This window comes from Ascidiella aspersa, chromosome 5 (assembly GCF_963924565.1).
Source record: "Ascidiella aspersa chromosome 5, kaAscAspe10.2, whole genome shotgun sequence".
NCBI classification, from domain to species: domain Eukaryota; kingdom Metazoa; phylum Chordata; class Ascidiacea; order Phlebobranchia; family Ascidiidae; genus Ascidiella; species Ascidiella aspersa.
Genome location: NC_139451.1, coordinates 4,659,372 through 4,682,355, shown reverse-complemented (window position 1 = coordinate 4,682,355; position 22,984 = coordinate 4,659,372). Strand labels below are relative to the sequence as shown.

Genomic DNA, 22,984 nt, shown 5'->3' with positions numbered 1-22,984 from the left:
AGTCTAGATATAAGTGTTAAAAAAGGCTGAACCTCGGTTTAAAACTATCCTAGTTTATGACAAGAATATTCCATTAGTGGGAGTGGTATGGTTGGAATCAATTTATCCATATTGATCTCGAGTTTTAATGCTAATATTGCCCAGCACAATGGCATACTTGGACCACTAGGTTTGTTATAGCTTTTTAAACTAAGATTAGAATTAGAACTGCTGTATTTGGAAAACTCTAATATAAAGTAGAATTCAAACTTGATTATATTTTTTACATTTACAATAAATTTAGTTTAAAACGCAATTTATTTTTTTAAGAAAGTGAATGGAAAAATTTCGACTGCGAGACTAAAAATGCCGTTGGACAATGTAACATTTTTTGCTGAAATCCGAATTAGATTAGAACTGAAATTAGAGCACAAAGGCAATTAGATTAGAATTAAAATTAGCCGCATTTTGCTCTAATTCATTGATTTAAAAAGCTAGAATCATTACGTAGTAAAAATATCAAGTTCAACACAGAAGTGTAGTTATAATTTTGAACGTTTCTTGATTCATTTTCAACATCTGATGTTAGTCCAATACTAAGGTGATATCGGTGCCGATCTGATTAGCATTTTCATCATTTGCACTTAATAAAACTAATAGGTTAACAATTGCGAGGCACTAAACTTAATAAATTTGGTCTCAAAATTTCCCAAAATATCCGTTTAAACGTTTCAATTTTATCTTTTTTGATTGTTTGATTGTTTGAACACGCTAATGACGTCATTTTGTATCAGATTAGATCGTGATACATTTCGTTCAAAATGTCGCGTTTTAGGTATCGGAATTAAGACTTAACTATCAGACATCCTTAATCCTTTATATTTCTGTTTTTAACATATTTTATTAACTCACGTACAGGCTTGTTAACGTACAGGAAATCGCGTGTTCAAAGTGACATTTCAAAGAAAAACTTTGACATTTATATGACGCTTTGTTTTTAACCTGTTTTTGTTATGAGGTTATGGAATAAAGACTCCAGTATCAGACATTTTTAATCCTGAAAATTTATATCTTTAACTTATTTCTTTACTAACATACAGGTTGGTTAACGTAAAAGGGTGTGAACACAAAATGCATGTTCAAAGTGACATTTTAAAGAAGAACTTGGGCATTTATATGACGCTATTTTTAACATATTTTGTCACTCACGTAGTCGTACAGGCTTGGTAAACGTAAAGGATATAGGCGCACGCAAAAATCGCATGTTCAAAGTGTTATTTTAAAGATATTTAAAAAACACTTTGACATTTATATGACGCTTTGTTTTTAACCTATTTTTTTCATACATCCTTAATCCTGTAAAATTCTGTTTTTTACTTATTTTCTTTCTTACGTACAGGCTTAGTAAACGTATAAGGATAGGAAAACAAAACACGTATGTGCACAGTGACATTTTAAAGAAGAACTTGGACATCATTAATCCCTCTAAATTGACCACCTGACCAGCGCAATGGGCAGTACATCGGACGGAGAGTTTGTGACTTTAAGTCCCGAAGAATTTGAGCGATTGCAGAAGTACGCCGAATGTAAGTCACCTTTTAGCCTGTCACTTTATAGCCCCCCCTCCGAAATAGTCGACCGCTAACTGAATAATAATACGACATTAAGAAACTACTAAGTTGATCTCAATCAAGATTCAAGCAAAACCACAAAGGTTGTAAAAGAGATCCAAAAACAACTTTATTCAACAAAAGCAGAATACTATAGTTACGCAAAAAGCATCGTCAGTTCTGCTAATATACTTAATTCGAATGATTCATTAGCAATGTTGGAGCAGGCTTAGATCCCAAAATTAACAAAAATAGTAATAATATTATTATTATTTCATCAATTGATCTCAATCAGAATTGGCCTTCAATCAAATGAACGAAAAATAGGGCGACCACTTTATGATTAGTTCAAAGACACGACTGACATTCCTTTAATGCAGTGTTACGGTATAAAACAGTTTTGCATGCTTGCTCTTTCAAAAGTAGGCTTATATCGAAAGTCAAATTACCACACTAAGCACCCAGTCGTACATAAATTGCTTGTAGGATAACTTCGCCTAATTAGTTCGCAATTTGTGTAGTATAGCCGAATGGGGATGGTCAATTAGAAAGTTTCATGCGAAATATACTATTTTCAAGGACTTGTTTTACAATTTGCTTGTGCTGAGTACATTGCGTATGTGTTTAAACCGTTTTATAGACAAAATTGCAGCAATTGCCTAAGTGTGGACTTCAAAATCTTATCCAAATGTAAAACCTTTACCGTTTAATGTTTCCTGCAACAATAAATAGTAATACATATTTAAAGAAATGCGAAATGGAGCTACTAAAAGTATGTGTTGGAGGTCAATTAAATGTTATAGCAGTGGTTCTCAAACTTTTTTGTGTGCGACCCAAATCTGAGTTCTATGAACATCTCACGACCCAAGCCTCAAACATCAAAAAATATAGGCCTACTTTTCTGATATGCATGACAGAGAAAAAGACACAGACAACCAGATGTAGTACACAGTTCTATGAAACAATAATTGATTACAAACAAATTATTGATTTATTTTAGTGTGATTGGTTAAACTGATTTTTTTTCCTATATAATATCAGTGTGGCTTGTTTGGTGACTGAAAGCTTACACCACTCTTAGCAGCTACTGTAGCTGGCTGCCATCAAAACCTTCATAAAACCACTTATGATGTAATAATCCAGGTTGCAGATTTGAAGCCACGTGAAAAGCTTATCATGCCATAATTCAGTTATGATTGAATTGAAAATATTTGAAAAATGAAATAAAAAGTTCGTTTGCGCAGGATTGAATCACCATATAGAGAGACCCATTTTTTGACCTTACGCGACCCATACTTTGAGAACCACTGTGTTATAGTTTGCACATGAAATATTGCGAGTTTTCTACAAGGATATAGATGTCGACTGTACTTTAATACAGTGTAGCCCCCCCCCCCGTCCTTTTTATTGATTGTTTTCCTACGCGCGTGTATTACAGCTTTAAAACAACACGCGCCGAAGTAAGGCTAACGAGCAATACCCTGTTTGTTTTTGCTACAGCTGCAGGCCGTAAAGTGCAGATCCGGTCGTAATACCGAGTTTTTGGAAAAACTTCTTGGCATTCGGACGTAAATGACAAACGAAAAAATACAACATCGAATTACAAATTAGTCAAGTCATTTGTCCAAAGACTTAAGTCAAGTCAAGCCATTTGTCCTATAAACTCAATTTAAGTCAAGTCATTTTAAAACCGCGACTTAAGAGCAGTTAAAAATCAAGTTTTTAGTCATTACAACATATAGGTCCAGGTTGAAACGCTATTGGTTGTGTTTCAGATTCGACAAAAAAGCTGGTGAACGTTCTGCAAGAATTTAACGACGGAGGCGTGCTAGCCGCCTACAATAAAGAAAAGGTAAGCAGCACACACGGATATGCAGAAGCCAAACCGAACGCTTGCGTGGTTTTAACGTTCAAACAAGCCTCGTTAAAACCTACTTGGAACTTTTTGTGACATGCAAATCACTTTGGCAACGTTTTGGAAACCGGTCGCTTCACATAAACGCCGATAATACAATTTGACAAATCTTCTCTAGGCCTATATTTTTGTCCGAATCAAAGTAAGTCCTTTATAAGACGTTAAAATAAATATGCTTCTAATTAACTTTTGATGTCATTCTAACAAAATGAATATTTCTTGTTTTCTTACTGGTTTTACGTGGTGGGTGTTTGATAGCGTTGGAAAGAGGACTTTGGGCTGCGATAAAAAAGTTTGCCGACCACTGACCTACTATAATGCCTTGCCACGGCGAATGTCAATTAATAGAATTGTTAAATTTCAGAAAATGTGTCGCGAATATTTATTTATATAATTTGCGGTGCCCAAGGCTAGAAAAATACCACTTCATGCGAATCATTCTTCAGGCTGCATTCAGTCAGTTAACAAATTTGAGTATAGCTTTTGTTTACAAAACATAGCTGCGCTAATAAAAACACTGTTACGTACTCATGACGGTAGTCATATATTAAAATGTTGTGTACCGGCTCGCATGTTTACCATAGGTAATGCTTATCTTAAGCGACATATTTATTTTTCTATAGGTTTAATTTTGATTTTGTCAAGGTCGAATTTAAAATATTTAAAGACGAACTATCCGTTAATATTTAAAAAAAAATTTGTGTGTTCGAATAATTTTATAACAAATATTTTATTCTGTTTAAAACTTTTCTAATAAATATTTTTGTCTATATATAAATTTTTTTTAATTATATTTTTTTAACCTGCCTGCAACTTCTTCAGACGAGCAGCATAGATCATATAGTAAGCCTTTCATTCGAAATCATCGATTCACTTCATTCGTTTGTCCGTCGTTACTTGAAATGTTGCTTTCCACGTAGTCTTAAACATTTTCGTCAACTGACCATACAGGGGCATACGTAGCATTTCGTGAACAATTTGATTAAATCTGGTACAGTTTGTGGACGCTTTGAACATATATGGTTGAAATAGAGTAAAAACAAATCAAAACGTTTAAAAATGCTACCTACTTCTGTACGGGTTTTGGTGTTCATTTCAACTACAAGCCTCCGGCTCTGGTCTTAGGGCAGGGGTTCTTAAACTGGGGTCTATAGACCCCCTGGGGGTCCGTGAACTAGTTTTAGGGGGTCCATGAAGGCATAATTAAAAAACTAGTGCATACTTAAAGTAATTAATTTTTAAAAGAAAACACTTTAATTAAAAATTAAACGGTTTTGCATTGAATGTATAGTTAGACTCCATTTAACTTTCACATTTTTCGGACCGAAATAACAGAGTCATGAAATCTAATTGTTTTGTGACGTCAATTTATGACGTCATTTTGGAGCATTTCTTGTCTACCGGGGTCCATGAAAAGCAAAAAAAAAATTTAGGGGTCCGCGGTAAAAAAAGTTTAAGAACCCCCCATGTCTTAAGGATTATTCGAAACGTTAACAAAATGCTACTTTCTTCTCTATGGGCTTTGATATTTATTCTAACCACAACCTCCAGCCACTATGTTGCAAAATGTTATATAAACTGCTATGTGTCGTTGCTAAATGTATATAGTGCGATAACCGTCATCAAGCCATTGCCATTTCTAAATGTCGTGCAAAGTGGTGTCAAAGCGATTGCAAGTAGACTTATGTCTTCATCATTTTGTAAGCATAATGCAGTGATTGAATAAACTCGCTTCGTCACTGGCTTAGGAATTTTGCTGGCTTTTATAAAGCGAAATATTTTTTATTTATATAAAAGGGTGTATCTTTATGGATATAAAAACCATTGACAGAAGGTTTCTGCTTGTCTAACTGTGTTTAACTGTTCCGCTGACGCGTATATTAACAACAAAACTCAAAGTTTAAAACCCGAGTATGTCCGATCCTGGTATTACTTGGGTTTTTAAACTACGAGTTTTATTGTTTTATATTTTATTTACTAACATTTACTTAAATTTCTGGATAACAGCTTTTATTGCAGAGAATATTGCCTTTTTTATGTTACTTTTATTATTACTGCACTATCCATCGTTTTGGACTTAAAAAAATATCGGATGGGAGCTGATACCCGATACCAAGTGGTAGTATCGGTACTCGTCCGATACTAGGCTGGTATCGGTGCTGATCCGATTGCAAATTTATATGCAAATTTCATCCATGATTTGCAATCTAGCGCAACTATTCAACCTTGAGATAAAATTTTTTTGTTTTAACACCTGAAGGAAATTAAACTTTTTTCACACTAGAGCAAAGTTTGATATAACAACTTAAAAAAGTCCCTTCGGACGTTTTACTTTGATATATTTTTCTCGTTCGGGCATAATAATGACGTCATTTGGTACCAGATCGAATCGCGATAGTTTTTTCCAAAATATCAATCTTCGGTATCGGATTTAAATTTCTAGTATCGGTAATCCTTAGATTTAGTTTTTATTTGGTGTTTTTGTTAGGTGTTTTAACGGACAAAATAGATCTCTAATTTTCTTTAAATATTTCACGTTTTTGCAAAGTCGCGTAATGCACGTTTCTCAACTTGTGTTTTATTTTATTTCGTCATGTGGCAACAAAATTACCAAAACTCTGGCCAATTTAAATATACTTAGTATACGTTTAGGCCGCTATGAAATTCGTAATTTCTTCTTTAAATTAGTTTTTTTTCAAGTCCCCAAAATAAATTTCAATCAGGTACTTAAACGATTTGTTTATACAAGCGCCTATGGCTATAAATAGCGCACTAAAAGGGTGCTCATTAGTGGTTTATTACTTAAGCGTACGCGTGAGTGAAAGTTTAGCACAAAATAAATTACTCTCCAACGTTTAATTCTCTAATTAGCTTGCTTAAGCATGTAAATGACGTCATTTGCTATCGAATCAGATCGCGATACTTTTTGTCCAAAGTATCGGATATCGGTATCAAAACAAACTGTCAAGTATCGTACATCGCCAACCATGACTATTTTATTCAAATATGTACAAAATAATCGTTTAAAACCAACTAGTTATTATTATCAGCGCGTTTTTCGGTGGACACCGTTGGAGAAATTTAAGAGACAATTTCACTCCCTAACAATATCCTATAAAATACTTATGTTTAAGTGGGTTGTCTTCCTAAAATTGCACCTTTATAATATAGGCTATTTTTTGCCAGAAATTCAGTCGGCTACAAATGTTTATAAAACAAGCGTTCATACACAATTTGAAAATTCCTGAAATAATTTGGCACGCGTGTCAAGTAAACATGCCACATTTCTGTAAACCACCGGAGACAGACAAACCCCGGCCAGTTTATAACGACGTAAACAGTTTACAAGATGCGGCTCATTAAAAATGCAGGCCTACATTTCCTGCAATGGCAGAGACCGCACCTTACCTTACGTTTGGGATTTTATTTTCATTAAATTTTATACACCCGACCTTTGATACATTATATACTCATGCAAAATTAAAAAGGCGTTCGCCAAACCCGAAGTTAAACAATCAAATGTTCCCAGATTTAAATTATGCCTTGTGCTTGTTACGTAACAGTCGTTAAACAATTGACTTATTAAGTTAACTGTATTCATGCTTACACTCGTTTTTCTTGTTAAACGTGGACACCCGATGTATTTTGCCGGCTTGAAAGTTTTCGTAAATACCTTGTTTATAATGAAATGTTGAGCAGATTCGAATAAAACCTTGCGCTTGTTATGTCGCAGTCGTTAAACAATGCACTTTAGTGAGTTAATATTGTATTCGTGCTAACACTTGTTTTTCTTGTTAAACGTGGACACCCAATGTATTTTGCCGGCTTGAAAGTTTTCATAACTACCTATACTTACAATCATATGTTCAGCAGATTCGAATGATGCCTTGTGCTTGTTACGTAACAGTCGTTAAACAATCGACTTAATAAGTTAACTGTATTCATGCTTACACTCGTTTTTCTTGTTAAACGTGGACACCCAATGTATTTTGCCGGTACTTACATTCAAATGTTCAGCAGATTCGAATGATGCCTTGTGCTTGTTACGTCACAGTGGTTATACACAATTGACTTAGCAGTCGTGCTAACACTCGTTTTTCTTGTAAAACTTGACAGCCAATCGATTATGCTGGCTTCAAAGTTTTCATGGAGACCTTCTTGGACGTCGAAGAGCTGCCTAACGATTTCTGCACGCATATGTTCCGATCGTTCCAGAAAACAAACCACAAATCTACGGGACTCGCCGGTAAGCTACATAATTGCCTTGCAAATAGTTCTCCGATGGTTAATTTAAATTAAAAAAATTAGTAACGAGCAAATAAATGGGCGCTGATTCAGTATCCTACCACGTGTTCGTTCGGTGGCTTACACTGCTAACATTATTTGGGTTAGAAGGGTCCGAGTTTGGGCTTGGGTGGTTTAAGTATTATTCTTTTATTATATTTATTCTTCCATATTTGTTTCTTACTTGCAAGTTCAATTTTAACAACTTGTTTTGTTACTGTAGAAAAGTGGTAAGATTCTAGACAGGCGCCTGCAAAGTTATAGACAGTTTTTGGCATAGAATCGTACAATTTTTTTTACCATAGCAAAACATACAGTAACGAGGCGAGTCGTCAAAACTGAAATTGCAAGGGAGAAATCATTATGAGAGAATAATGTAGTAGGATTCTACACCAGGTTGAGAAACCCCTGGTGTATATTGACATCGAACAACGTGTTAAATAACCCATGTGAATCGTTTGATTACAAATTACCAAAAAAGATATTTTTTTATTATTATTATGCCTGGTAACAACAGTTTATATATTTTTGTATATATTGACATCAAACGATGTATAAGCGTGTTAAATAACGCATGTGAATCGCTTGATTTCCTGTTTTTTAATTTGCACCAAACTTGATTACGTTATCCAATTGATTTTAAAATAATAATCAAAAGCAGCTCCTTGGTAATGGTAATTCTTAACAAACATTTCGGCAACCTATGTATTTTACCCTGACGAAGGCAATTTGCATAGGTTGCTGAACGTCGGTTAAGAATTACAATTACCAGAGGAGTTGGAAGCAACAGTTTATATATTGACTTTAAATGTGTGAGAAACGCGTTTGCTGTTTATTATTACTTCATATGGACTTATACCATACCATGATGTCTTACCATAGCATTACATTTAAAACTATTTCGCACCCTTATACAATTTATAGCACTACGCACAACAACGAAAATATTTCATTTATAAAAGGTGTTCATTTGAACAGAAGTATGACAAATATGTGCTGTGATGACTATATTTTTTAATTTAATTTAATCCCAACCAGTGCGAATATTGGTCACAGCAAACTTTTTTTCTTTATTTATGGATAACATAAAACTTTGTGTAAAAAATAAAATAGCGTCACAAGGTTACTTCGTGAGGCTATTGTTCGATCTAGTGCATAAATATATAATTTCCAGTTTGAATACATTTAAAGACATGGCTCGATGGTCAGGTAAAAATGAAAATTGCCTGGTGAAAATCAGAACATTTTTTTTGGTACTGCGTATGTCGAAAAATTATTTTATCGGAACCGTCCGGAACCCATAAAAACATACATTTTGCCCATTTTTGACCTACAAAAACCTTAATGAAAATCCCTTTTTTCAGTCTAAATTGAAATGTACAACCTATATAGCGCCCACGAAATATGCAACCTATATAGCGCTCACGAAAATTTTTTTTATCCTTCCGACAAGAAAATAATTCTACTTTTACCCATATATTGCTAATTTCACCTTTCGACACACCGAAAAAAAATTTAGTAAACACTGATCTATAGGCATGAACTTTTTTGTCATTTTTTTCATATTTTGTAAAACCTTTTTATATTTTCTTTTCAATTTTTGTGAAAGTTTACCTTTCACCGAACGTTTACTTTTTACCCCTGAAAAGGTTAAGAAGCACTGATCTATAGACATCAACTTTTTTGCCATTTTGTATATTTTGTGAATTTTTTTTATATATTTAATGGTGAAAATAACGGCCCAAATAGACGTTAAAAGCGACATGCTTTATTTTTAAACGTTTCGGCAATTTCTAATGCCATCATCAGTGAGAAATTGCCGAAACGTTTGCAAATAAAGCATGACGCTTTTAATGTCTATTTGGGCCGTTATTTTCACCATTAAATATATATCTTTCTTATATACAGTATATATATTATTTTGTGGTAATGCTTAGAGATTTGGCATTATACAACGGCTGACCCTTGGTGCCACTTATGCTCAAGGATGCCGAAATATAGTTGAAATTCTTTGAGAATCTGATCTTTGTCCCCTTTTTACCAGGCTATCCCGTCTTCTCCTTGATTTTATTCTAATAAAATATTTGATTTGCATATTTATGCACGACATGAAACTCTTTCCCTTTTGTGATTTTTTTCTTGTTTTTATATATATATATATATTATTTTTGTCAAACTGCTTCGATATTTGGATTTTTACAACGGCCGAGCATTTTCAGGTACCGCCACCATCGACCTTACCTACACCACCGCGCTAGCGTGCGCCTCTATTACAGGTTGGCGTGCATGCATTGTGACGTCACACACACAAAACGCGCGTGTGTTCGAACGCGCCACGCGTCGCGCGCTTTTCACATCACATATCATTCACGCGCATGACTTTACACTGTTCTTTTCCGTGCTTCACGCCGTGAATGGGTTTAGATTTAAAAAAAAATGTTATCGCCCCAAAAAAATGTGCCCCCCCCTAAAATAAAATGTGCCCCCAGAAAACCGTAGACCAGGGTTGGCCGACATTTGCGTATTGTACAAATACAATTGAAGCATTGGACCCTGAGTATAACACAAGAAAAGTCATGTCCGCTTGTCCTATTAAATCTAGTTATATTTAGTTTGTAGGGAACTTTTTTCTTTTTTACACGTTATTTTCGTCAAATAGAATTCTTTTTTAAGCTACTTTAATAGTTTTCTGAATTGCTGACTTTGCTAGAGCATTCTGCTGTTACTGATCAGGAATTAAGGTCGACATTTATCTTGCAAGGGTCAAGGTGATTTCCATTATCACACATTCAGTGCAACATTTTGATTTTGAGATACACTTAATCCATATCTGTTAACCCTGAGCCATGAGGCAGTAGTTTAATCGTAATACTTGGAATGTATGTAATTCTAACCATCAATCTTCCACTTTTAGTTGAAATTTTTAATTTTTTGCATAATGCTAACCTTTAAACTTCTACTTTTGTTTAAAATTGTAAATATTTTTCGCTCAATTGTGTCCAACATTTTGACATGGTATTTGCATCAATCAAACTTTCACTTTTAGTTGAAATTTTAAATATTTTTGCTTAACTGTGTCTAACAATTTGACCAGGTATTGCAATGTATCGTGGTATTGGTTTAACCGTTAAACTGTTATCATGAATTTACTTTTATTGTCAGTTGAACCGAAAAGTATGCCAAAAAGTCGAAACGCAATAATCCAAAATCAGAAAAATGTCCTACCGAAACGCCGCCAAAATGTGTCAAAGGAATTCTATTGCCGCAAGCGCAATAACAAATCATCGAGCGATTTGCAGAGGCTTGTAGCAGCGATTTAGGCCTGTAGTTCACACTTTGACTTGGCAGCAGAGATTTGTTTTGTGCCCTTGGGACATCAAACCGCAATGTAGCTTTCCCAGCGGAGCGTAAAGTCAATTTGATGCGACTTGGATGTCGGATGTCAGATTGAGTTCGATTTTTTCGCCTTGATTCGATTTCACTCATCTTTTATTAAGATTCTGTCCTTTTCCGAATCAATACACACATGATAAATCGAAATTCACTTTGCAGCTTTTATTAAAACTGTTTGCAATGTGAAATGAACCAGTGTTGTAAACAAGTCATTTCAAAATGACTTAAGTCTCAGTAAAGTCATTTTAAGCAACTGAAAACCAAGTCATGTCATTTGTACATTAACTTAAGTCCAAGTCAAGTCTTTTTGAATAAACAGCCAACTCCCAGTCAAGTCATTATTAAAGCAAGTCAAGTCCTTGTCGCAAACAGTGAACGTTAAAGTATTACAATTGGTAAACTCGTTCAATTAACTTAACTAAAAAAATAACAAAAACGCGAAATTTATAGTAAGTTAATATTTTTACGTGCGCAAATTGAGATAGATAACCCAATTTAATAAAAGAAAGTTGCTTAATTATTTCAACCTAAGTCAATTTACCAAAAATACTTCAGTCACGTCAAGTTATGTCAAGTTATACGCCCAAAGGACATAAGTCAAGTCAATTTACAAAAGTAATTTAAAACAGTTACTTAAATGTACTCAAGAAGTATAATTAAGTACAGTCAAAAATTCATTGACTTAAGTCATTACAAAAATGCTAACAAGACATGGTAAAGCTTTTAAAGTACGATCGACAGCGTTTTTTTAGAGCTTAATGTATTGAATAAAGAACATTTAAGCTCTTTACGATGAAGACTGGTGGTTGAAAAAAACTAAGACCGAATAATAAACGAATTATGCAATAGAGAAATACTGGACTTCATCCGAAACATTTTGTTGACTATAGTTACTTTTTGAAGAGCGTATTTTACGCCTTTTAAGACGTTCCAATTTAATCGCTAACCAGAAACCAGTTTTTTAGCTGACTTTTAATTTGACAGAGACCTTATATAACAGTATGTATACAACCTTATATAACAGCGGCGCTGCAAGCGACAATTTCCAGTGCTTTACCTTTAAGGCAAGTCCATTCGTAATTGGCAGTTTATTGATTCAACAAGAAAGCCAGCCGTTAAGTAAGCAGAGGTTTGACGTGGGGAAATTCAACTTTCCCGGCATATACCGAAAAGTATATTGCGTAATGTGTGGCTCGCCAAGAATTTAGGGTTTAATTTTAAAGTTGTGTTCCACAGAGAAATAGTAAGTTGTACCATTGGCTACTATTAAAATAGTGGATCGCGAATCACAAGGGTCGTACATAAGCCAATTTGAAAAAAGTTAAGTCTAAGTCCAACTCAACTCTATTATAAAAATAACTTAAAGTTCAAGTCAAGATTTTACACAAAGTCAAGTCCGCCATATTTAAGTCAACTTTAAGTCACGTCTTTGTCATAGATGTTAAACTACTAAAAAATCAGAAATCGTCCGACGGGCAATAATTCAATCAAAAAAAACAATACGCAATATACAGCAAGCATGTTGTTTTACGTGCAAAAATAGAGTTACCTCAAATATATATATTTTTAATGAAAACAATTAATTTTAATCCAAGAAGTCCAAGTCAAGTCGTTTGTTTTAAAGACTTAAGTCGAGTCAAGTCATTTTGCTCAAAAGACTTGAGTCAAGTCAAGCCATATAAAAACAGTGACTTTAGTGCACTTTTAAGTCATTGACTTAAATCAATACAACACTGGGTGCTTTAGCTTTACAGCTTTTGTTATAGAAATGTAAAGCCAAATGCAGGCATATTAACTTTGCTTGGTAAACAAAAAGTATCTATGGACCACAATTTGGTCCAAGATACTGGATTTATTAACAACATTGCATGTAGTTTATCACAGTAGTGCATGTTATAGCATAACATCATTTTCCATGATATATGTACCTATACTTAATATCATGTATCAACAGTGCTCTAAGTCCCTTATTTACCGTAAACGTGTTTCCTACTTTAAGTACAGTTGTTTGTGCTTTAAGTGGGGGTTAAAGAGTGTATTTTAAACGAGTAAATTTGCCCAATTTTTGCGTTTTTGTGTAATATTAACATGGAGCCCTATGTTATACAGAACAGCAAAACGTGTATTGCGTTCCTAAGTACTTTATTTTAAGCAACTCCCATTGAATTTGATTACATAAAATTAAAAATCGAGCACTATTTTAAACTGTATACCCATGCTAAAGTTCTTCTGGTATTGATTAGTTCGTCCAACGTTTCGACTACCTTTCACATTTCCAGATTAAGGTATCCTGGATAGGTAGCCGAAACGTCGGACAAACAAATATATACCAGAAGAGCTTATTTTCAGTATATAACATGGCTGGTAGCAGCAGCATATTTACTGTATACCCTACATACTGAAAATAAGTTATGGTATCTGTTTGTTTGTCCAACGTTTCGGCTAGCTATCCAGAATGCCTTCATCAGGAAAAGTAATGGTGAAGGCATCCTGGATAGGTAGCCGAAATGTTGGACAAACAAATAAATACCAGAAGAGCTTATTTTCAGTATATAACATGCCTGGTAGCAACAGCATATTTACTGTATACCCTACATACTGAAAATAAGTTATGGTATTTGTTTGTTTGTCCAACGTTTCGGCTAGCTATCCAGAATGCCATCATCAGGAAAAGTAGTGATGAAGGCATCTTGGATAGGTAGCCGAAACGGTGGACAAACAAATATATTTCAGAAGAGCTTATTTTCAGTATATACCATGCCTGGTAGAACATCATATTTACTGTCTACTTCAATATTGCATGCCTATGTGCTAGCTGTTTGTATGTGCTAGCTGTTTGTCTAATGGAGGCCTAATACAACATCGCCTAACAGCCTGCTTTCGGTGTTGTAACGCAGGGAACTGCACCGACGACATACTGAAAAGTATGGGCGCTGCTACCGCTGGAAATAGACCGGCTTCGGCTAACCTGTCTTCCGATAACAACGAGGAACAGATGGACAATAAGCCTGCAGGTGTGCACCTGAATCCCCTGTACTTTATGAAAATGCGGTTTCTTGCTAATGGGTGGCATTATTTATTTGAAAAAAAAAAATTGCATAACTAGGTTTTTTTTCGCCGATTATTTGGCGCACTAAATTAGGGACGTATGATGCTTGGCGTTTTATTTTAAATGCGATAAACCATCTATATGGGGCAAAAATACGTCTCACAGTCGAAACCCGACATATACTAACATCTGCTGTCTTGCCAAGGTATCGTTCACTGCATGAAAATCTAACTTAAACTACATTTCTAGTAACGCTTAAGATGTATCATTTCTAACACTGATACGTTAATGCTTTTTAGGTTTATGTCAGCATGCACATTTTATATGGAGCCTACATATACCAGAGTCTAATAAATTGACTAGAGGCTTTAAATAAGCGTTAAAAGTTATCCCTAAACTATCAGTGGTTATCAAACTTTTTTTGGACATCCTCGCCTTGTAAAAGTTTGTTGATATTGCGAAGCAACCAAGCGATAGCAATTTACTACTTTTTATGTACTTATTTGTGTATAAAATAAACGCACAAAATATAGTTTAATGTCCAAAAAGCCAGCACAAAAACTACGTATAGGCAGTGATATAGCTGACTTCTACTGCAGTTATTTGACGCACGTGAATCAGAAATGAAAAATCAAAATCAAACGTTTTGTAATAATTAGTTCAAACACCCACGCCAAGGAAGGAAGCATTTTATTACTGCAGTTAAGTTTAGGAATTTTACGGCCTAATTATTAGAGGTTGTAGTAAGACGTAGTAAGAATATCAAAGCCCATACAGAAGTAGGAAACATTTTGAACGTTTGGAATAACTGTTTATCCATTTTCATCATCATCGTTTTCATCTCATCAAATGTTGAACAAAAATAAAGATCTATTCGAAACTTTCAAAATTATACCTACTTCTGTATGGGCTTTGATATTTTTACTAAGGTTAGAAATTTATTTTTCGACGTCCTTGAAGGACTGAAACGATGCACCAGGTCGTCGCGACGCACAGTTTAAGAACCAATACTGACTTGTTTAACAGGCCTTTCTGTAGTTTGACCAAGTGGCAAGCTGTAATGAGGCTGGTAAGATAAATGACAACTTCCGCTAATATAATGCGCACTTTTCTGCGCAAAGGGTTGTTGTACCAGCTATATGGACAGCCTTACCATGATACGAACGCATAGCGTTAAGGTGTACCGACGAAAATAAGTTCTTAAAATTGATGCAACCATTCTATGCATCAATCATTTCTTAAAATTAACACAAACATGGATTTCGCCGTATGAAACATCATTGATTTTCACAATTCAAATCATTTTTGTATACCGTTTTTTTTTTAAATATTAATATTTCAAACATTTAAGGATGCCTGTTTTTATACGGCGAACTATGAGTTTGTATTATGCCTAAAAATACATTATTTTATCTGCTTTTTATTAAACATTTTAACTAGCTTAACAACAATATTAGACTTTCTGTAATACGGCGAAATATGTACTTATGTTCATTCTTAAAAAACTAATGATTTTATCTGTTATTTTTTATTAAACATTCCAACTATAGACCAGAGGTTTTCAACCTATGGGCGCTGTTTTCAGTGGGCCACAGAGCTTGACATACAGCGATATCAAAAATCATGTAATTATGAACACGGATAAATAGCAAACACCTCAACCTAAATTATGTTAGTGACATTATTTCTTTTTACAATGTGTTAGGTTTTGTTGCGAGCAGTAATTCTGCTGGTTTAGGACAGTGCTCCGCAACCGGTGTGCCGCGACATTCCCCTAATTGTGTTGGTTGTGTTCCAGGGTACTTTTTAATCAGTCGAATTGTCGCGGAAAATGTATATCTTATCAAGGTAGGTATTTTGACCTTATGCAATATTCCAGGCGTAAGAGATTAACCATGCGCTATTGCAAGGGAGTACAATTGTTTAGGACAAATTTTCAGAAAGTCTGTGAAACCGCAAAATCAGAAGATAAAGGAATGCAATACGTAAAATATATAAACTGCTCCTTTTTCTATTGACTGCCAATTAAATTTGCTGATGTTGTCGATCAACATATATTTCGTAGTTGTATATTTCGTAGTTGTTCTGCCGATTGTTTTAGCCCTGTTGGTGTGCTACAATTAAAATGGTTTTAGGACCGACGTAACACATTTCGAATAATGTACAAAATGTATTAATTTATTGTTTTGTTTAAACTTAGTGTTTTTTATTAAACGCTAATGGGCCACCGCCATTTTTTTACTAAATAATTGGGCCATGAGCAAAAAAAGGTTGAAAACCCCTGAACTAGACTAACATCAAAAAAGTCATATTAGTAGTCATACAGACTTAACGACCTATGGGATGTATGGTGGCTTACATCACAGCGAATAATACTACTGCGAAATAGCATTAGCTTGAAACCCTGTAATGGGTATTACGCAAGGAGCACCTACTCTATAAAAAACCCTCGTACTTAAGCCTGTTTAACTCGTAATTTGTTCGTCTAGTTTCCCCGTGGTGTAAATTCGTCCTGGTGACATTTCGCTTTCCTCATATATCCCGGTAATAAAGCGTTGCGGGGTAATTGCTTGTGCAAATAGGCGGTGTAGTCCATGAGTCATTTTCAATTTACTCAAGTTCCAGTCGCGTCAAGTCCAAGTCCAGTCTTTTAGAAAATCAGTAAGCTCCAAGGCAATTCACTTAGGTCCAAGTCAAGTCATTTGCGAAAAAAAAATCTTACATTTGATTCGTTTGATTCGGAGCGGTATTTTGGCTAGCAAACAACAAAACTAAATTGAGTGGCCCATTAAGTCGTTTGTTTAAAACACTTGAGTCGATCAAGTCATTTAACCGAAATGTTAAGTCAAGTCAACTCATTTTTTCCAAATGTCTCAAGTCAAGTAATTTTACCCAAAACGCCTCAAGTTAATTCCTTTTAGTTAAAAGTCTTAAGACAATTCAAGTCATTTTACCTAAAAGTCTTGAGTCAAGTCAAGTCAAGTCAAGTCATCTGTTTAAAATACTTCAGTCAAGTCAAGTCATTTTACCCAAAAGTCTTATGAGTCAAGTCAATTGTTCAAAACAAATCTAGTCATTAAAAAAACATAGACTTCAGTGCATTTAAGTCTTTACAACACCGACGGTCTTTACAGAAAAATTAACTTATATTTCCTCTTTTGCCAATTTAAATCGATCTATAATAATAATCGATATTCTGCAGCCAAACCTGAAAGTAATTTTTAAGTGATTTCCTATAGATTTAATAAAAGCGATGTGAATGAAAGAGTGTCCAATTGAAACCGCTTGTCTAAAAAAGGACTGAAAGGGTTGAAAAACCACAGCCTTTATTTCAACTCTGACTAAAGTAATATTCGGCGGCCGAGCTACGCGTATCCTGCCTTGTATATTGTTGATGTGTGTCACCGGGGTTGTATGGTACGTACTTTAGCCAAAGTACATCTTGACTAATTGGCGCACTTTATCAAGATTTGACACCGGTGACTCATTTCTAAGCCAATATAGCTAGTTCGGCTCTCTTAGTTTGCGCCTATTTGGGCAGAAAAGCTTAATTTGGGCCTAAATTGGGCAGAAAAGCTTAATTTGGGCCTAAATTGGACAGAAAAATTAATTTGGGCTTATAGTGGGCAGAAAACCTTTATTTAGGTCTGTATTGGGCAGAAATGCCTTATTTGGGCCTGTATTGAGCAGAAAACAATGAAAACATCTCCCGACTACCTAATAACTTTGCTTAACTTAAGTATATAAGCATTGCCAACCTTGAAAATGCATACACGTATGAAAAAGTTGGATATGTCCATTAACGACTAACGTGTTACACGGTTAATTTCAAGGCATTTTACCCAACACCCAACACCTAATTTTTCATGCTGTAAAAATATAATGGTTTAAAAAGTCGTTGTTTTTCAAAAAAGCATAAAAGTTGTCTCCTAAACCCCTGCAAAACGCGCATCGTAAACACATGCGCGAACGCAGTTTAACGCAGTTCATTGTGCCCTGTAGGCAACGGAATTACAGGCACTGACGGTCATCAATCAGACACATTGAAAGCTACCAGCGAAACACCGAAATCCGACCGCAGATCGAAGTTGTTTACTGCAGGTAAGTGCCAACGTTCTGCCACTGGTGTAATCTGTAATGCTTTGACTGCACTCAAGTCTTTCGTAGAAATGACTTGACTTGACGTAAGTCTTTTGGGCAAATGACTTAACCAAAATCTTTTGAACAAAATTTGAACAAAAGACTTGACTTAACTTAAGTCTTTGACTTAAGTCTTTCGGACAAATGACTTGACTTGACTTAAGTATTATAGACAAATGTATTGACTTGAATTGACTTACCGCAAGTCTTTTGGGCAAATGTTTTAGCCAAAATCTTTTAAACAAAATTTAAACAAAATACTCGGCTTGATTCTATTGACTTAAGTCTTTCGGACAAATGACTTGACTTAAGTCATTTAAGCAAAATGACTAGAATTGACTTAATTTTTGGGACAAATGACTTGACTTGACTTTAGTCTTTTGGGCAAAACAACTTGACTTGACCCAAGCAGTTTGGACAAATGACTTGGGTCGAAAAAAAAGTGTTTTTACGAAGATTAACGTTCTGCCACTGATGTAATGCTTTGACTTTGCACTTAAGTCACTGTTTTCAAATCACTTGACTTGACTTGACTCAAGTCGTTTGGGAAAATGACTTGGCCAAAATCTTTTGAACAAAATTTGAACAAAAGACTTGACTTGACTTAAGTATTTTAGAAAAATAATCTTGACTAAGTCTAGTGGACAAAATAACTTTACTTTCCTTAAGTCTTTGACATGACCGACTTGATTTAAGTATTTTGGGGCAAAATGGTAGAAATCAAATGTATTCATTAAGCATTTTGTTTTGTAAAATTTGTTTTTTTTTTTTACATAAAGTAATTTGCTTACTATAAAATAAAAATAAAAAGTAAAAATCGCTAGTTGTGCCGTAAATTTAAAAGTTTCAAAAACACTAAATATTAAAAAAAAAATTAATTTTTTTTTTGTTTAACTTTTATAACAAGGACTAGACTTGAAGTTGATTTGCCGGAATATGACTTAACTTGGGCAATTGATGATTGGATTGTGACTTGGCTTGGTACTTATTCAAACATAATTGACTTGGTCTTAAATTAAGTTATTTCACAAATAACTTATGTAGCAAAAATATTTTTCCAGTTGCACCTCTAAAGGCGATCACATCTGGTAAAGGTGTCCTCGGTTCTCCAACAAAAGCTGACACGATTCCTTCTGAACACGAGTCGGTTCAACTGAAGGACATCGTCTGCTACCTTTCCCTTTTGGAAGGCGGAAGGCCCGAAGACAAACTGCAGTGTAAGTCTGAGATTTTGCTGTTTATTTTCTATTCTTTATCATTTTCGAAGGCCTTTTTTTGCTTGGCGGTTACCACAAAGCCAGTATAACAGATTTCCACAATTAAAAACTATAGTGCAGTTACAAGAATCTAAAGAATGTAAGTTATGTGTAGCAAATCCATGTTGCTGTTTTATGAACCCCAAGATAAAAAATGCCTGAAAATTTTGGATCGAAGCCGATACCCGATTTCCCTATTTCAAACTCTTCAATTTAATTTATTTCGCTTGTTTAAAAGCATGACAATTACGCCATTTGACATCCAATAGGTTTGCAGTACTCTTTAGTCAAAATATCGGGTATCGGCAAGACATGGAAAACAAAGGATTTAGTCTATGGCGAGCTGTGTGTTAAAAGATCGATACAGCCAGGCTGGAATATCACACACAACACTTGACGATGTGAATCACATCGGAAGCGGCATTGATGATTTGGTACAATAACCCAGTGTTGTAATGGCTTAAGTCAATGACTTGCCTTAACTTAGTTCTAAACGACTTTAGTCTAACGTTCTAAATGAGTTAAGTCAATGAAAAATAGTTTGTTCTGAATTTAGTCGTTTGGGCAAAATCACTTGACTGGGCTTGCATTTTTTTCATAAATTTGGTTATTTTTCTTAATTTTTTAAACATGAAACAGTTTGTCATAATTGAACAAATTTGCCGATTTAAAATTTACTTTTATGACTTGACTTGGAATTGACTTGCTCTAAATATGACTTGACTTGGAATTGACTTGCTCTAAATATGACTCGACTTGGAATTATGTTATTTTACAAATCACCTTAATTGGACTTTTTACAAATGAGGGACTTACTTATATTACGTATATAATGAGGGACTTTATATTTGGACTTACTTATATTACGAATGACTGAGCTTGGACGTAAGTTATTTTATGAAAGACTTGACTGGGACTTATGTTATTTCAAAATGACTTGTTTACAACACTGCAGGTGCCCGCTGTCTGACCTCAGGCCCAGCAAAGGCGCTGTGTTGTTTTTTCAAGTGTGTGCGGGCACATTGAACCCTAGAGAGGAAATGCGTATTTAATATTGACATTTAGGACGCGAAATTTAAGATGCACAATATGAAAAACATTAATAATGCCACGGAGTGTTTTTGAAATATGGTCAAACCGAAAATATAGGCCGGGTTTTATTAATTTTGTGTACGCTGTGCACGGATCTGTAATGTAGCTTGATAATGAATTGCAAAGCCAAAAATGTCGAGTAGATCGACATCATCTTTATTAAGACGATACGAGCTTGTATTTCTTCAGTTAATACGACGAGAAGTAGTGAACAATAACTGAACTCAAAAAATATAAAAAGCAACATATAGCAAGTAAATTGTTTTATGTGCAAAAATTTGGATAAATAACTCGATTCAAAACAAACTTAATGACAACACTTCTATTCAAAGTATAGAAGTCAAGTTTTTTGCAAACAGTAACTTAAGTGCACTCAATTAAAGTCATTGACTTGACATAAAGGGCATTCTAGTGACTGGTTTATTTTGTTAGTATTCTATGTGCCCCTTCTGGAATTTTTGTCAGTCCACTGATACAATGGCATGTTGTAGTGTGTAACACGCATTCTGCAAAGTGCAATTTTCTGTTAAATTAGAATGTAAATGTTGTTATTTCGGCCAATATGCAAATGCACTTATGCGCTTAAAGCGTCACGTCTCCTTATAACTAAAACTTGTTTGGGCGAGTGAAAATAAATATACACAAATTACACTTAACGTTGAAGCTACATATTTTCGCATGAGTTCGCTCGCAAAAGGCAGGTTATTTTTTCTTTTTTAAGTCGGGTTTTAACGTTACTTCGTGGCGTTATCTTTTTCTAAAATAACGGAAAATTGTCGGCCTACATTTACCGTTACCGCTATATCGGTCGATCTCTACAGTATTAGCAGGTTCCCAGTATTTTTCGGCCTTCCCGAATTTCGCCTGACACAATTTGCATTATGCTGGCTAGTCCGCCGACTTAACCCGAGTTTTTCGTTTTTGCAGTTGTGTTCAAATTGTACGATACAGACGGCAATGAAAGCCTGGATAGCTCGGTAAGTTTGAAAACTGAATGTTTTTAACTAATATTAAGTACTTTGAACGTGGTAATTTAGCGACAAAAGCTATTATAGTTAAAAACATACATATACGCAATGTATATTTTGTGGTGAAGCCTTCTGGAGTCTTACTGGCCAATGATAACCGCATCCATCATATATTACATAAGAAAAAAGTTTGAATAAAGGGAATACTGATGCCCATATAGAAGTAACTTAAACATGGACATAAATGTATATCATACACAATGTATATTCTGCGACCAAGCCTTTCTGAAGCCGTAAAACGATAAATATACGATTTTTTCTAGAATTTTAACAAAAAACAGCTACTAAATTATAACAGCTTTCTTAAGATTAAAATAAATGCTTAGAATTTGAAATTTATTTTTATTAATTATATAGTTATCGTACTATACGCACTTTAACCAAAAAACAACTACATAAGGATAATAATTTAAGATGAACTGAAATTTGTTTTAGGCCGTACTCTTTTTCAACAGTAAATAATTTAAAGGTGGAATATATTATTTGCACCTTATTTTCATTAATTATAGAGTTTGCATACTATACGCCTTTAAGACTTTTTACCTAGTAACATAATTAAAAAAACTTCAATAAAGATACTTTCTGTTTTTACTTCATGTACCAAATTTGTAGTTTTGTAAAAAATAATTTAAAAAATTTCCACCTGAAACTATTATTTTGCTCATACTTTTCCTGGACTGGCATCCACCTGAGTAAGAAATATGACCAAGTTAAACGTTACCCTCCAGGGTTAAATGTTATCTCAGAATTGCACGAATCATCTGCTAAGGGAAAAAAACGACGATCATTGTAGTTCGTGTTGACGTCGCTGTTTGACATACGGCCGCAATCTTTGTAGATTGGCGTTTGTTGCTTCACTTGTTCGGAGTTTATAAATGTATACTTTTTCATTACAAAATATTTCTCCTTTCACAAAGTTGCATTGACAGGGCTGCAAACATTTAAAAGGAATTAAAACATGTTCCTTAGTAAATCTTAAATAGGTTAGAAAAACTTTAAATTTTTTTTCTGTCTTTTACTTGCCTACCCCTCTATAATATTTTTCGTCGCATAAAGTTTGCATCTTTCTTAGGAAATGGAGCGCATAGTGAACCAAATGATGCACGTGGCGGAATACTTGGGCTGGGATGTAACCGAACTGAGACCGGTAAGATATCTTATGGAAGCTACTAATGTATCTATGTTATGGAGCATAATGGTTGGAGGTTGTAGTAAGACGTAATAAGAATATCAAAGCC

At 34.6% G+C, this 22,984-nt stretch overlaps 1 protein-coding gene across 1 annotated transcript in view; it reads left to right on the top strand.

Annotated features, from left to right (window-relative positions):
* Window positions 1-1,387: 1,387 nt before the first annotated feature.
* Window positions 1,388-22,984, top strand: part of LOC146141551 (diacylglycerol kinase beta-like) — a 62,228-nt gene continuing 40,631 nt past the window's right edge. Inside the window, exons 1-10 of the mRNA XM_083390352.1 lie at window positions 1,388-1,565; window positions 3,365-3,441; window positions 4,327-4,347; window positions 7,621-7,750; window positions 10,008-10,064; window positions 14,079-14,195; window positions 18,233-18,331; window positions 19,432-19,587; window positions 21,646-21,695; window positions 22,819-22,893. Of these exons, the coding sequence (XP_083246478.1) occupies window positions 1,490-1,565; window positions 3,365-3,441; window positions 4,327-4,347; window positions 7,621-7,750; window positions 10,008-10,064; window positions 14,079-14,195; window positions 18,233-18,331; window positions 19,432-19,587; window positions 21,646-21,695; window positions 22,819-22,893 (858 nt within the window). The 5' untranslated portion in view covers window positions 1,388-1,489. The remainder of the gene's footprint in view (window positions 1,566-3,364; window positions 3,442-4,326; window positions 4,348-7,620; window positions 7,751-10,007; window positions 10,065-14,078; window positions 14,196-18,232; window positions 18,332-19,431; window positions 19,588-21,645; window positions 21,696-22,818; window positions 22,894-22,984) is intronic.